Below are 16,208 nucleotides of genomic sequence, written 5' to 3'. Positions count from 1 at the left end.
ATAATCAGCAAAAACCTCTCTGTTTGATAGCTCTAAAGCCAGCCAAGTCCCAATGCTGAGACATTTACTTTGGCACAGAAAGGCCCCCAACTTGACACTGGTGCAACATGAAAATAGACAATCCCAGGGTTATTCTGTAAGAAGAGGGACCAATATAAGTCAACCTCAGAGGCAACTGAGGTCAACCCCTATTCTTCTCATCTTTAAAGACAGAAGCATGGTATCTAGAGACTGGGGCATTCTCTCTGATTCAACAGGCCACTCCTCTATATTAAAATATACGGGCAGCCAGTAGCCACCATAACAAGGCCATGAGGCAGGCAGGGAGGGCTGACCCTATAATGGGAGCAAGCCACTCAGGACCTTCTGGGAGCAGACAGCCAGTATAGAAACTACAGAGCTGGGCTAAATTCAGTCTAGAATAAGCCCCTCAGTCAAAGTCAGGCTACAGCTAGGGTTAAGCACAAGAAGTGAAGTACCTCCCAGGGGATAAGGGGTGGGTCGTCCGCCGTGCCAGCTGTCCTGCCCTTCAGACATGCCCTGTACGTCCTGCTGTTCCATCAAAAATAATGGGCTTGGCTCTAAGGGGAAAACACATCTGCTGCCATCACAACAGCTCCAGTGTCCCACACAAGCTATGCTACTGAAAAGAGAGAGAGGGGGAATCAAATGCAAAAAGCTGGAGTCCAGGAACATGGGACAATTTCCTTTAGGCATGCTGGCAACTCCCTGAATGCCATGCGATTGTGGATATACAAGTGGCAAGGCCATGCATGGGATACCTGCCACCGCAGGTCCCACACCCTCTTCAGAAGATCTCTTACAACAAGGCACAAAAGAAGCAGCCAGATAGCCTGGGCTTACTATCTGGATTAAGACCTTAGTTTTCATTCTGCTTTTGCTTTTTATAGTCCACTTTTAAAAATTAATATACAGTGATAAGTATATGAAGATATGGGTATTTTAGAATTTAGGCAGTAGCACTTGCATTGTGCACTGGAGCCGCTAAGATGTGTCAAGCATGAGGAGTTTGCCCAATGCTGCTCTGCTCCCAGCTATTGATTCACACCTGGCACGGTTAACTTTGGGATGATTCCCACACTCACCATAGTCTGATACTATCAAATGTTTCTGGAGGGAGAGACACTGTAAATGTGAGATGATACAATGTCCACTCATTGAAGCAGCTGCTAGGTGAAATTCTACTCGCCCATTACAAGCAGAAGCAGCTGCTAGGTGAAATTCTACTCGCCCAGCATTCTACTCCTGCCCTTAATCCATCAGCTAGCATGATATTAAACTGAGCTCAGCCAATGGTCCTGACTATATCAGTTTGCAAGCCTAGGGGGCAATCTTGATAATCCTGAAATCAATAGTACCCTTTTAATTAATATGTATCAGGTAGAATGTTATCACCCTAGAGCTAAACTAGGGGAGAAGAATGATTATATAATGTCCATTACCATAAAAACAAAGCACAAGAGAATAGGATGTGCTGTAGAACATCAGATTTGGGGTAGGAATAGAGTAATAAAAATTATCTACGAACTCAAAAGATATGAAATTTAGACATTATTAGTTGAATAAGGGGCTGAGATATCAACTTGCCTAAATAATCATATCTGCTATACCAGTCTAGCTTGGCAAAGGTGATTTCACTAGAGATTTCATCAGGGAAGAAAAAAAGGAGAGAACGGATCAAAGGTAGTAGACCTATTTACAAATCAGAAGAATGCCAAAAACTTGAATATAATGTATGAATATAAAATACTGGATAAATCCAGAGATAAAAATAGCCTATAACTCAGGAAGAACTTTACATAGCTCAAGTCTATGAATTGGTGTACTTATAGTCTCAGATTACCTACCAGAGAGCCTGACAATAGCCAGGCACTGGGCATTTAGCAAATGCTAAAGAAGTAAAGCCTACCTCAGAATTCTTTAAGGAAGTCAACAATAATGGGGAATAACATGTCAAGGTCACATTAGAAAGAGAAAATTAGTGAGCTGTTTCGTTCGTGTTTTATCTTTGTAGCATGATTTAAAGCACCTTTTAAAAATTATAGCATACATCTACCATTTGAGTTGTGCTCTTCCTAGCCCAAACCATCAAAATCTAAAATCTAAAGGGGTCCAATGTACAATGCATGAAAATAAATTAAAATAAAGAGAATAAGGAATACACTAAAAGCACAAGAAAGCTTTAAGGTAAAGGTAACATAAGCCAGCCCAGCAGAGCAGGAATATCTTGGAGAAATGAAACCTCTGAGCCCTGAAAGTTTACATTAGTCTCCTAGCAGCCAGGGACCTACAGCCCTCCCCATCAAAGAAGCCGGAGACAACCATAACAGGCTCACCATGTAGGAATCCATTAGTCAAACCCCAACACTAATTCTCACTTACTTTGGAATTTTTTAATGTGCTGGGAGTACTTTCTGGAATGGCTGGATTCTTGGAGATTCGAGCAGCAAATGGCTCATACATATGGTACAGAGAGCGGATCACACACGCCCGGAGACAACGCAACTTCTCCATTGACTCTGGTCGCAGGCGCAAAGGCAGAGAAGCATCCAGCGTGTAGTGCCTGAAACATGACACATTACTCCTACCAATTTGTGACCTGTCTCTCCTGCTCTAGGTCAGTCTCCTAAGACTCCTGGTCTCTGTACAAACTTTACTGTACTGGCCAACAGTTAGCTTATCCCCAATGCTTAAACTTCTCAGTGACTTTTGCTTCTGTACCTTGTAATTCTTTCCTTCTTCGTTCATTTTAAAAGTTTAAATTCTAACTCTTTCACTCTGTAAAAGAGCAAGACTCTAAACTGATATGATATACTTCAGTTACTCAAAAAGAACCTGTACTGGGAAGAAGCCACCAGGTTCTCCTGTTGGATATCTCAGCAAGTTCTCTACTCCCTGCTACTTCAACACCCATCCCTCTCACTCCGTACCAACAGTTTATAACCTCCATCACACTTCCACACCCAGCATCAAAAGCTCAACGTTTTATTAATAATAATTCACTTGCTCCTAACCACTACAACTATATTACACAGGGCAGCATAAGTACAAAAACTATATGATAGATACCTCAAGATGACGAGCAAATCTAAGAAACTAATCCAGTTGGAAAGATAAGCAGATATGTATCTGTAGCTTTTGAACATTCTAGCTAAGATAAACCTCTGACGAAAAGTCAAGGACAGTTCTTTCTGGGACCTGAAGCAAGACTTTTTGCTGAAAGTGGATACTTGAGGGGAGAAGGAGGCAACCTCAGGGAAGACAATTACCTGGATGAATTAATAATATCAAGTTTAAATTAGAGAGGGGCTCAAGGAGTCCAAAGCTAGGGTCATGCCCAGGCATGGAGTAGAGAAAGTGAAAAGAGGTCACCATCCAAGGAGTAGTTCCAAATTATAAACAGCAATGAAATCAGCTACACAGATAACAGAGTGAGCTCTCTGTGGTCGCACCTTCGGTACAACCTGGTCCAAAAGGCAGCAGTGCAAGTGACAGTCCAGGCATTCTTACAAATCAGGGAAAAGTTCACTATGTCCTCAGGACGGATGTAGGAGGCCAGCAATAGCCAAATATCCATGGGATACTCTTCTCCTCCAGCCCCATCCAGGTCTTCTGAAACAGAAAAAAAGAACAATAATCTTTGATCTTCTACTACACACATATCTAAAGATACTCAATCATTTCAATTCTCCCAGGGCTTGCAAAGAAAAAGTTTTAAATAGATCCAAGGAAGCCCCTCAAATTTATCATTTCTTACTTATTATAGCTGCTAGAAACTTTTACCTGCTGTTGTCTAAGTGAATAGGTCTCATTCTTAAAAACTTTATTTAACAACTATTTACATACTATTTTGAAGTTCTCAAAGTGCCTTTGTATACATTATATCATTCAACTCTAATAATTTTTCAATGGAAATAAAAATATTACTGTGTACATTTTACTAATAAGAGAACAGAACTTTGCCACCTAGTCAAGGTAAATAGAACCCAGGTTTTCTCACTCCAAATTCCAGCTTTGCACTATAAACCCTGCCCTTGATTTCCCTCACAGTACCCATCCACAAAACATTTTCTTCAGCTCAGTCATGTGAAAAACAAAATTGATTTAAAAAGATATGAGGAAACTTCAAAGTGCAAACTAAATGAAAAACCAGTTAAGTTATTGCGTACTCTCATTACTCAATAACTTCCTGTAAACATGCTTCCTTTCTTCCAGTTTCTCCTTTTTCATTGGCAGTTTGACTTGTCATCCTGGCTAGAAGCATTCAGTCACTCCTGGACAATGTATCCCTACCTCCTCCTCCGTCAGACCTCGGTATTGTTAATTCTCGACTGTGAGGTCTACTATACACCTCAGGTTCAGGTAACAACTCCATAAAGATACCTGAATTTGAACTAATCCTTAATTCAGACCCAGTCATAGAACTATCCTAAAACCAGCTTTCTTCTTTTCTAGGCAAAACGCCCCTATACCACCTCCCCAAAGTTGCCCCTTCTTTTCTAGCTAACTGTTTCCGGCAGCTCTATGACTCAATCACGATCTTGTGTTAAGTTCTTTACAACAGACAATATGTCAAAAACAACATCCTCGGGGCCGGCCCATGGCTCACTCAGGAGAGTGCGGTGCTGATAACACCAAGGCCGCGGGTTCGGATCCTGTATAGGGATGGCCGGTTCGCTCACTGGCTGAGCATGGTGCTGACAACACCAAATCAAGGGTTAAGATCCCCTTACCAATCATCTTTATATTTAAAAAAAAAAAAAAATTCCTCTTTTCTGGTTCCTATCCCTTCTTGTAATCTCCAGTAACCATTCAAGGCTCAGTCTACCATGTCTAGGTCCCCACTTCTCCCACATTACATCTTCTCCCTCTGAAAAAAGAAGGGAAATAACTATCAGAATTTCCTCTACTGAGATCCATAAGGACTTTTACAAAGCAGAGTGCTATTAAAAATTTTCTGTGTTTAGGGACAAAATTCAGTAAACACCAAAGAACTGTCAGTGTTTTATACATAATTATTAAGAAATTTCAAAATGAAGAAAACAGAATCAGTAAGGCTTCGTGGAGATAAGCCATGAAGGACATAAAAAGTTTTGATAGACACAAGTTAAGAGGAAAAGCATGCCAAGTGAAATAAAGAGCTAGCATGAAACCAAGTTTCTCAGAAAAACAACAAATATGTGAGGGCAATAAAACAATAAGTCTAACGAGATTTTGATATTAAGAAATTACTGTTAAGTCTATTAAATATGACAATGGTGTTTTTTAAACAGTATTTCACTTCTGGAGAGAAATACTAAAATACGTTCCAAAATAATCCACTGTGTATGTGATGAAGTGGAGAAATAATGGTTGAGGCAAAAATGGCCATGAGTTGTAGCTGGGTAATGTTGAAAGCTGGGTAATGCTACATGGAATCCGTTATACTATTCTGTCTTCTTTTGTATATGTTTCATTAAAAAGAAGCTAAAAGAAAGAAAAAAACAAAATAACAACAACAACAGAAATCCAGTATGTCCAGAATGGAGGAACCTAATGCAGTAAAGTGGAGCAAAGAACTAAAAGATGAATTATGCTTAAGAGTCTATAAGCCACAAATCACATATCTGATAGTGACTGGTATCCTGAATATATAAAGAGCTCTTAAAACCCAATAATAAGGGCCGGCCCGGTGGCGCACTGCTACAGTGCGCCGCTTGGGAGTGCAGCGGCACTCCCGCCAAGGGTTCGGATCCCACATACAGACCAGTTCCCGCTCACTGGCTGAGCGAGGTGCAGGCGCAGCACCGAGGGTTGTGATCCCGTTGCCGGTCTTTATGGCATTTAACTTGCCCTGTTTCCATCCCCCCTCCCCTGTTTGAAAACTAATAATTTTGTAATCCCAGTAGCAGTGAATACTGCAGCTTGGTATACACTGGAAGGGATCAAGCCTCATTCCCAGGAAATTGTCATGATTTGACCTGTCAGTTCCCTGGAAACCCCCTCTCTCAGGTCTTGTCTTTATCTGACCTGACTTGTAACTCATTAATTGCAAAGAACCCTTTCCCCGGGACACTCGTCATCAAGCTTACCAACGTACCCATATGGGAGTCTGAGAAGGAGAGACAGGAAGGAGCAGAAAGAATATTTGAAGAAATAATGGCTAAAACATCCCACATTTGATGAAAGAAGTGAATCTACATCTTTAAGAAGTTCAGTGAACTCCAAGTAGGATAAAATCAATGCAAAGAAATATTATTCAACTGGAATGTATAAAGAACTCTCATAACCCCAATAATAAAAAGATAAATAACCAATTAAAAATGGGCAAAGGATTCGAATAGATTTTTCTCCAACGAAGATACACTAATGGCCAATAAGCACACGTATAGATGCTCAACATCATTAGCACACAGGGAAATACAAATCAAAACCACAATGAGATACCAATTCATATCCACTATAATTTAAAAAGTCAGACAATATCAAGTGTTGAGGAGGATGTAGAGAAATTAGAACCCTTGCACCTTGCTGGTGAAAATATGAAATGGTGCAGCCGTTTTATCAAACAGTTCGGTGATTCTTCAAAAAGTAAAACATACAGTTACTATGTGATCCAGCAATTTCATTCCTACCTAACAGAAATGAAAACATATGTCCACACAAAAACTTGTCCATGAACGTTCATAGCAGCATTATCTGATACATTCTACAATATGGATGAACCTTGTAAACATTACACTAAATGAAAGAAGCCAGACACAAAAGACAATATATTTATATGAAATGTCCAGAATAGATAAATCTATAGAGACAGAAAGTAAATTAGTGGTTGTCAGGGCTGGGGGGGAGGGGTGAAGGGGTAGGAGGTTGGGAGGGAATGAGGAGTGATGCTAACAGGTATGGGGTTCCTTTTCTTGCTAATGGAAATGTTCTAAACTTAGATCATGTTGATAGCTGGTCAACTCTGAACATATAAAACCATTGAACTGTACATTTTAAAGGAACAAATTTTATCTCAATGAAGATTTTTTTAAAAAGTCTAACCTCTTCTATGGAATGTGTCAAAGACAAAAAACAAAAACAAGATAAATCTGTAATAGAACAGTGGTGGTAAGTAGGAATTTTAAGCAAGAAATTAAGGAACAAAAAAGTGTGAAGAATCTCAGTATTAGTTTTTGGATGCTGGAAAGAGGACATCACTGACAATAATTGCTACAATTGCAAAGCAATGTCAGTTCATTAATTTATTGATTATTTCAATATATTTTAACAAATACAAACATCTACTATCTGATTCTCAAGTAGAGGTGACAATTCTGATAGATCTAACACCAAAAATACCCCTATCACATTATCAGCTTACACTAAACCTAGCTGATCTTCTGAACCACATTAGCGTTAAGAATTCTGGGCTCCACCCCAAGGGATTCTGATTCCCGTTAGTTGTGGAGCACAATATGGAATCTAAATGATGATTTGACACATTATATACAATTAGTTTATTTTCCTTTGTTTGTGTGTAAGTTTTATCACCTTTAAGATGTAAACACCACATACTTTTCTTTTTCCCATGGTACCTATAAACATAAAGCAGACATTAATAATTGCAGAACACTTACAAGCCCAAAATAATACCTAAGTTCATCTGAAATAAAACTGGTTACATAAAGTCCACATACTTGGGAAAACATTTTTTGTCACATCTCTGCTTTCTTACACATTCAGAAATCCAGAAATGCAAAGGCTTTTTGTTTTCCAGTTTTTACCTAATAATAATATACTCTCAACAAATGGCTTCTGAAGTCCAATTCACAGTTCCTACTGGCTCTTACCAATCTCCTCCCATCTCAAATTTAGACAAAAGTGAAAAGGCCAAGTGTTAAACCCAATCCCCACTACCAAGATCTTTGCTGAAAGCCAGGTTGTCTCCAAACTCCCCTAAGTATCACACATTGAATCTACCCTTGGGTTACTGAGAAAGTGATAGCTTCGATTTATCACCACAGACAAGACTAATAAGCTAAAAGCAAGCAAGCCCTGTACCTTTGTGCCTCTTGCTTTTTTTTTTTCTGGAGATAGGTCTCTCATGAATGCTTTCCTCCTGGGCATCCATCTCATCGCTGCTGTCTATGATGTCACAGGGCTCACCAGACACAGAAAGGGCTTCCTCTGCAGGAACCTGGGAGGCTTCCAAGCCACAAAGAGATTTTACTAGAAGAAAATAAGAGGAGAATGAGATGGCACACAGTCCCACCCAGAAACACAAACAACTTAGCCAAGAGAGCAGTATCTACCAGGCAAGGGGTGGGGCGGAAGCAGGGTGAGTCTACTAGAGAAAGCTGAAAATCTGTCACCAACTTTTTTTTTTAAAGAAACTTTAGTATTTTAAACACAAAAAATTGGAAAGCAATGGGCAAACTGACTCCAAAGTTGCAGAAATTGACTTCAAAGAAGTGCCAACTTCAAGTGTAGGGGGGTGGGGAAGGAGAAGCAGTGGACTAACGGATACAAAACTATGCTATTTACCCTAAGTGAATCATTGTGCAGTATATGCAAGTATTGAAACTACACACTGTACTCCACAAAAATAAATATAAATTAAAAAAAAAATTTTTTAAGTGCCAACTTCAGCCCTTAAGAAAAAGGAAGTGCACAATTCTCCCACTATAAACCATGCAGGATAAAAACAAAAGGTGAGGGCCGGCCCGTGGCTCACTTGGGAGAGTGTGGTGCTGATAACACCAAGGCCACGGGTTGGGATCCTATATAGGGATGGCCGGTTGGCTCACTGGGTGAGCGTGGTGCTGACAACACCAAGTCAAGGGTTGAGATCCCCTTACCGGTCATCTTTGAAAAAAAAAAAAAAAAAAGGAATTCTCATTTACATAAATTCTGAGGAGCAATGTTTGAGAGAAAACTGAATCCAATTTAACCCTACTCCTAGTCTGGAGACAGTAGGTGTCATAAAAGTCTCAAGGACCCGTGAGTAAAAAGCTTGAAAGCAAAAGAAACACCAGAAAAGGAAAAGATCACTCCAAGGTTATTACACAAGGAAGCAAACGGCACAATAAAATATACGTGAACTACAGGAAAGAGATTCATAACCAAGAAGAAAGCAGAGGAAACTAAAGAGTACGCAGATTTTTTTTTTTTAATGCAAAGACAGAAATAAAGTATTTCTGCCACAGAAACTACTATTCTTGGCGAATCCTCCTTTCCCCGAATAAAAGATTAAATAAACATTGAGAAAAGCAAACACGTTTACGGGAAGATGACCAAAGAATTGCAAGAAAAATAGTGAGACAGAATCCCAGGAAAATAAAACGCTCAGTTTTGCCTTAACGGCCTGACTGTGAAAGGACCCTCCAGTGCCTACCTTCCTGCTGAACGGCGTTGGCGACCGCTTTCTTGACCCGTCCAGACCTCACGACTGCCGGATCCGAGTTGGCATAATCCGCAACAGTCACTGAAACACAGCACCAGCCCTCACGGAAGAGGCCCTCTCTCTTCCGCGTCCTCCCCACCAAGACCTCCTCCTCACTGCAGGCCCCCAGCCCGGGCCGCCGGCCCACCCGCACGGTCCAGCCCCTTCGTGCCGCCAGCCCCAAGTCTGTCAGCGCGCCCGCCCCCTCGCCCACCTCGACCCGAGCAGGCGTCGTGGGCCCGGAACTTGAGTCGCTTCCCTCTCTTGGGCATGGCGACTGTGTCGGGGCGACGCCGGCCTAGCGGGCCGGGGCCCCGGGCCATGTCTCGGGTCGAAGAGCGGGACCCGGGAGCCGCAGAACAGCCCCGCCCGGCTCCGCGGCCATCCCGCACCCGAGACCGCGGCTCTCGCGAGGACTTAAGCCAGGGCTCCGAGGCGCGTTGGCGGCGACGCCCTTCTTCGGGAACCAACCACCGCCAGGTCCAGTGATACGTCATCATCCGGCGCCCGCGGGTCAAGCTGGGTGTGGGTTCCGCAAGGGTAGAGGGCTGTTCTGCCGGGTGGTGTCGATTTTTGCAGTACCGCTTGTGAGGTAATTAGTGCCTCAGGCAAGCAACCCATTCCCGCTTTTATTAGACCTCAGAGCCTACATCTTGGTCTCCCGGATTCTTGCTAACGCCTCGTTACCCCCCAGGCCCACTTCAGCACCTACATGCACATACATCGTCATCTTGGTGCTCCATCTCTTTCAGGCAGTATAATACTGAGCACCTGCTATCCCAACATGGGTCTCTAAGAGTCTTCACTATAATTTCTTTTACGAAAGCTATAAACTCCTGAATTCCCAAAATAGAAGGGGTTCCTAAAAGATTTTCAATCTATCACCACCCCCCAAACAAAATACTAGAAGGATCGACGTGATCTTTCCTTTGTATTGAGAGAGAAGAGTCACTGAGTGAAGGCTACAGAACTGTGGGGGAGCAGACACTGGGCTAGTACCACCAGTGCGAGTAGGAAGTTATTTGACAGTTGATAAGAGCGTGGCGCTGACAACACCAAGGTTTAGGGTTCGATCTCTGTACCGGCCAGACACACACACACACACAATTATGTTCTCATTTATCCTTCTAAATTCCTTGCAGCTTCACACACACACACACACACACACACACACACACACACACACACACACACACACACCCAGGAAGAAAGAAAGTTATTTGGTGTCCTGAATTATGTTCTCATTTATCCTTCTAAATTCCTTGCAGCTTCTACTGTGTGATAATCCCTGGCTTGAGAAACAGTACTTAGGGCCTAGGCATCTAATCTGCTGGGTCCACCAGAGAGTGTCATCCTAAAATATTGAGAAGGGGACTCCTATTTTTAATCTAATTAGTTACTACCTATAAGTTCATTAGGAGCAAACCACTGGTCTTTTACTAACGTTATGTAACAGGCTACCACCAGGGGTCGTGCTAGTAGGCTTGAGTCAGGAATTATAATTGAAGCTGAATACAATTGTGAAATATTCTAATTTAATTTATCTAAAGTTAAAACACGAAACAAGCATCTAATAGACTGTTAACTGAAAGAAAATTATTTCAAATAATTTTTCCATGTATACATAATTTATGTTTGTAGTCAAGTTCAAAATGCAGATGGTAAGCACTAAGCCTTCTCACTTCACAATGTTATCAATAAAAAATTCATGAGGCCTGAATGCATGTAGATTTCTGCTCATATGGCACCCTGTTGAAAACACTCAGGCAATTTGGACTCTGGAGGAAAGCAAAGATGCAAGAGACATAAACCCTATCAATTACATTGCCACTATCAAAAACTTAAATAGTATAATTACTATTTTAACCCATTGGGATGAAAGAAATGCTAGTTCCCAAAACTGTTAATTTATCTTTCAAATTTTCAAAACTGAGAAGATCTTAAGCAAGGCCTCTCTGACTCTTAAGTCCTTTGGCCACTTTTATACAAAAGCAACAACTTTTAATCAATGACAATTTCCAGACCCAAAGACACAGGTTCTTTCTAGAAAGACAAGTTGTAAAAGTTACTAAAATTGCTATTATATTTAAATACAGTGGTTTAATGTAACTATTAGGGAGGAAGTGGAAGGAAAATGTTATTCTAAAATCTTTAACCTCAGCAAAGTGGGAAATTTAAGGACAATGTATGAAAACATGTAGTATTAGGATGCTATCTTTCTAGATTCTGTCCACCCTACTTTTTTGGTATTAAATTTTTATTTATTTTGTGCTAATAGTAATTGATGGTGAAGGAGTTGCTTTTTAAGGTTCTTTCTTATCAAAATATAAAGGTGGCAAGTCTATGTTGGTTGCCAGAGTCTTCTTTTAAATCTTAATAGCCTGTGAAATTCTAAAGCCTTGGAACCATTGCTTGGAGGCATTGGAAAATTATTCCTTTTGATTTAAAGAAATACATGACAGTGGAATTTTCTATTGGACATAGTGTAGTATAATAAAGCAATATTTTAAAAGTAGTAAAGAGCACAGATTGTGAAGTCCTGATACTGAGCAGGTTCCCTTCCTCTATTCATTTTTTTAAAAGTAAAGAGCTTCAGCTGGGCCTCTCCCCTAAAAGATGGGGTGATCTGGAGTCTGGGAATTAGGCTAATTGGGAAGTTGGGATTTACAATTGAACAATTCAAACAGAGAGTATAGAGGAGGCAGCTGCATAGAACAGAATGGACAGCTGGGATTCATAATCCAGGACCTAACTTTTCTAGCTCTTGGAATGTGATGATTAAATGTGGGTTGTCTTTGTTTCACCTGGATCTGTCATATAAGTAACCAAAGATCCCAGACTGATTGATGTCAGAAGATTGATAAGCAGAGTTCCAGAGCTGTTTGTTTCACCTGGAGCAACCAACCAGGAGCATCCATTTGGCTGCTCACTGTTTCAAACCCCACCCACTAAGGCTCCCTTTGAAAATCTCTTGGCATGTAAGACGGGGAAAGCTCCAGTCTTATTTTTCAGCCTTAGCTGCCTGGTCTCTAATTTCTTGGCCTTGGAATCGAATGTCTTATTTCCTCCACTGCAACCCTATGTCGGTGTATTTATTTATTTATTTTGAGGTTTGGCTGTGAGACTGAGAGGACCCAGAGTTCAGCTCTGCAATAGTCACATGCCTGGGTTCAAAACCTGTCTCTTCCACTTATTTATGTGACCTTTGAAAAATTACTTAATGTCTCTGGGCCTGTTTCCTTGCCTATAAATTACAGATAACATCTGCTTCAGAGTTATTGAAATAATTAAATTCATTAACTTATAAAAGACATTTAAAGTAGCAATAGTAAAGCACTCAAACATAAGCTATTATGGTGGTATAAAGTTGGTTGTTTAAAGATAACTTAGGTGACTAATTCCTTTTGCTTCTACTGCATGAAGAGAGAATACATAAGTCAGTAGAGAGCCCATTCCCGTTGATTAAAATGCTAGAAGCCTAGCTAATATTTACTAAGTACTTAGCATTGCAAGTGGCTGAGCCAGAATTCAAGCTGAAGACTGTCTTCAAAGACCACATATGAAACCACTATACATACAGCCTCTAAAATGGAGAAAAATCATACTAAACCTTTGCTTTTGATTAAAATTAATAGTCTAAGCAGATATGTTAAACAGTGGCTAAATGGAGAAAATCTGTAACAAGACAAACTGAAAGGGTACTTAATGAATTTCTTTGTGCCAAATGGGTGGTCAAGGTCTGAGAAACAATTTAAGAATTCAGTGACACTAGAAGAAGTACATTAATTAAATATGGGGGAAACTGCTTGTAACTATATGCCTCGTTTAAAACATAGTATAGGCAAAAAAAGCTTATATAGTTAAGTTCAGATAGAGGCTGAGACTTTTTTAGTTAAAAATAAGAGTAGCCTAGTGATGAGCTCAGGTTCTAGAGGCAGATGGTTCTTCCTCTTAACAGCTACATGACCTTGAGCAAATTACTTAAATCTCACCAAAATTCAGTTTCCGTATCCATAAAATGGACATAATGTTACCTAATTTGTAGGCTTGTGAGGATTAACTGAGATGATATATAGAAAACTCAGCACCTGTTACAGAGTAAGCATTCAAACATTAGCCACTCTTACAACTAGAAGCATATTCAATTAAATCAGTTTTTCTCAACCTTGACTGGACAAAAGACTCCCTGGGGGAATTTTATGAAGTACCAGTGACCTGGCCCCACACTCAAAGTTTTTTATTCAACCAGTTGGAGGTGAGGCCTGGGCATCCACATTTTAAAAAAAAACAAACCAATAACTTTAATGTTCAGCCCTATAAAGCAAGACAAATCATAACTAAAGCCAAAATGTTTCATCATTTTAGTTATACTATTCCATTTATATTGTCAGAACTAGGGCTCAGACCCTCCAAACCCATAGTACTGACTGGGTCCCCAGACCCCTCACACGCAGGTCCATGCTAGGTAATTGGGATAGACTCCAGGAGCTGTTGGCAGATGACACGAGCTCAGTCCTCAGCTTCCTCAGCAGCAGCAGCTTACAGGTCTGGTAGCTTACAGGTCCGGCAGTGGCAGTGGCCTTGCAGAGGGTCCCGGGGGCACTAGCAGCAGCAGCCTCCAGCAGCACTAGTGGTCTCCCCATCCCCACCCCCCAGGGCTGCATCCCGGGGATGGGAGGCGCCGTGGATCAGAGCCACTCATCCTTATACTTAAGTCCATAACCCAGGACGCCTGGGTGCACATGCGCAATCACACTAGAGGATAACCAAGGGACACCTGAGTGCATGTGCCTGTTTACATCAAATGCTTGGCAAGATGCTGAACATCTGAGGGGCCCTGACCATTTTTCCTATATTTTCCCAACCAGCCCAAATATTGAGAACCACAGGTTTAGATCAAGGGGCAGCGAACCAGGGGTGCAAGCCAAATCTGACCCTTACCTATTTTTTGTAAATGAAGTTTTACTAGAACACAGACGTGCCAATATGCTTATGTATTATCTGTACTTTCTTTTTTAAATACCTGATAATTAATTTATTAAAATTGATGAATTAGCAGTGGTGTCTTCAACCTTGACACCTGCCTGGCTCAATACTGATGGGAGTAATCCGCTTTTAACAATCTCGGGAGAACTGTGCAAGATCAGTGAGTCGCTCCTGGATTCTCGTATGGATTCATCCTGGATTCTCCCACGTCTTAGAACCTTCAGCACGAAGTTGTTCTCGCAGTGATTCTCAGAATGTTGACAGGGGTCTGAACGGGTTCTTTCACTGTGGGATTCTTTTCCTTTGCGTCTCTGATCAGGTCAGCAGCACACGTCTTCGCCTGGGGTTGCGGCTGGTTGGGATAATTCTGCTTTGGTGAATCGCCACCTCTGGTCCCAAGGGTGCCTTTCCTTTTTGTAAAAGCCCAGTCTGTGGCGCTGCTTCCTCGGGGACAGCGAACGACCCCGAGTCAGGAGCTGGAGTGGGCGGACCAGAGTCCGCAACAGCTGCGACCACGTCTTCCTCAAAGAACCATCTGTGGCTACTTCGGTTCTAGCAGGGCAGCGGAGGAGTGAGAGGACCCCAGGAACCTCAAAGCCTAAAGCACTTACATCTGGCCCTCAACAGCAAGGTTGCCGACTCCTGATTTAGAATGAAGTTCCCAGTCAGTTTACACCTCATGGGGGCAGTATACCCTCATTACAGGATCAAGATTTGGGGGACTAATAAAACTTGAAAACTGACTCTGCAAAACTAAACAAATCAGGACTTACAGAAATGATTTTTCCTACCTACAGACTCCTTTCTCTGATTTACAAACATGCACACGTCTATTCTGTCTTGAACAGATCTGTGGTAAACACTGCTCCTTCCTCTGTCTACCATTCACGACTAGTAAGAACAGCTTTGGGAGAGAGGTGAGGCAGAGAGGGTCAGCTGGCCAGTAAGAGGATGCGAACCTTTAAACTTAGTGTTATCTGGGCCGGCCCGGTGGCGCACTGCTGTAGTGCGCCGCTTGGGAAGCGCGGCGACCCTCCCACCGAGGGTTCAGATCCCACATGCAGGTTCCTGCTCACTGGCTGAGCGAGGCGCAGGAGCAACACCGAGGGTTGCGATCCCGGTCCGGTTCGGGGGCGACACTGAGGGTTGCGATCCGTTGCCGGACACGGAAAAAGACAAAAAGGAAAAAAAAAAAANTGACATTCCACTTTCTTAGTACTCTTCCTATGGCTCTGGCCCTCTCACAGTGAAAAAGCGCTTTGTTTTTCTATCACCTGTGTGCTATTAGTCGGTTCTGTTTAGGATGGGCATCAGTCCAAGTAGGTGCAGTTCTTTGCTTTTGTAAATTGTCACAAGTCCTGCAAAGTTGGGGAATTGGATTGCTAATTTACAAGTACGAAATAGGGCCAGGTGAGAAGGAACTGATACCAATTGAAGAGGTTAGACCAAGCATCATGTCTCAAGGGCAGACCAGTTGGGGGGTAGACACAATCTTATTCAGCCAAATAATTCCACACTTTGTGACCCAGTCAGCTTTGGGGACCAGACTAAAGTCTGACCTTAGGATCTTTACACTGTCTCCTCCATCAGGGAATACCTGCTCCATCCCTTTCTCCTGGGATCACACCAGAGTTCTGTGGGATGCAAAAAAAAAAAAAAAGGGTGGAGCTACATTGCTAGTTGTAAACACTCTACTTGTAGGTTAATACTTGCAGTACTAAGAAGGAAGTTTAGGGCGGCGCTCCCGCTGAGGGTTCGGATCCCACATACAGACCGGCCCCTCACTGGCTGAGCG

The 16,208-nt window shown here is 41.9% G+C and overlaps 2 protein-coding genes across 3 annotated transcripts in view; one reads left to right on the top strand and one right to left on the bottom strand.

Moving 5' to 3' along the window:
• Positions 1-9,852, bottom strand: part of TMEM183A (transmembrane protein 183A) — a 16,869-nt gene extending 7,017 nt beyond the window's left edge. The window contains exons 1-5 of one of the 2 annotated variants that reach the window (XM_008577629.1): positions 9,642-9,852; positions 9,380-9,469; positions 8,047-8,214; positions 3,474-3,633; positions 2,404-2,584 (exon numbers count right to left, since the gene is read on the bottom strand). In XM_008577629.1, the coding sequence (XP_008575851.1) occupies positions 2,404-2,584; positions 3,474-3,633; positions 8,047-8,214; positions 9,380-9,469; positions 9,642-9,750 (708 nt within the window). In that variant the 5' untranslated portion in view covers positions 9,751-9,852. The remainder of the gene's footprint in view (positions 1-2,403; positions 2,585-3,473; positions 3,634-8,046; positions 8,215-9,379; positions 9,470-9,641) is intronic. The other variant, XM_008577630.1, reaches the window with a different exon arrangement.
• The window catches only part of LOC103594424 (alpha-1,3-mannosyl-glycoprotein 4-beta-N-acetylglucosaminyltransferase-like protein), a 29,173-nt gene continuing 22,713 nt past the window's right edge, over positions 9,749-16,208 (top strand). The window contains exon 1 of the mRNA XM_008577640.1: positions 9,749-9,912. Coding sequence (XP_008575862.1) covers positions 9,749-9,912 — 164 coding nt within the window. The remainder of the gene's footprint in view (positions 9,913-16,208) is intronic.

The sequence above is a fragment of the Galeopterus variegatus genome, unplaced genomic scaffold, assembly GCF_000696425.1.
Source record: "Galeopterus variegatus unplaced genomic scaffold, G_variegatus-3.0.2 Scaffold1554, whole genome shotgun sequence".
NCBI classification, from domain to species: Eukaryota; Metazoa; Chordata; class Mammalia; order Dermoptera; family Cynocephalidae; genus Galeopterus; species Galeopterus variegatus.
Note: the sequence above shows the minus strand (reverse complement) of the source record. Positions and strands in the feature narration are given on the sequence as shown.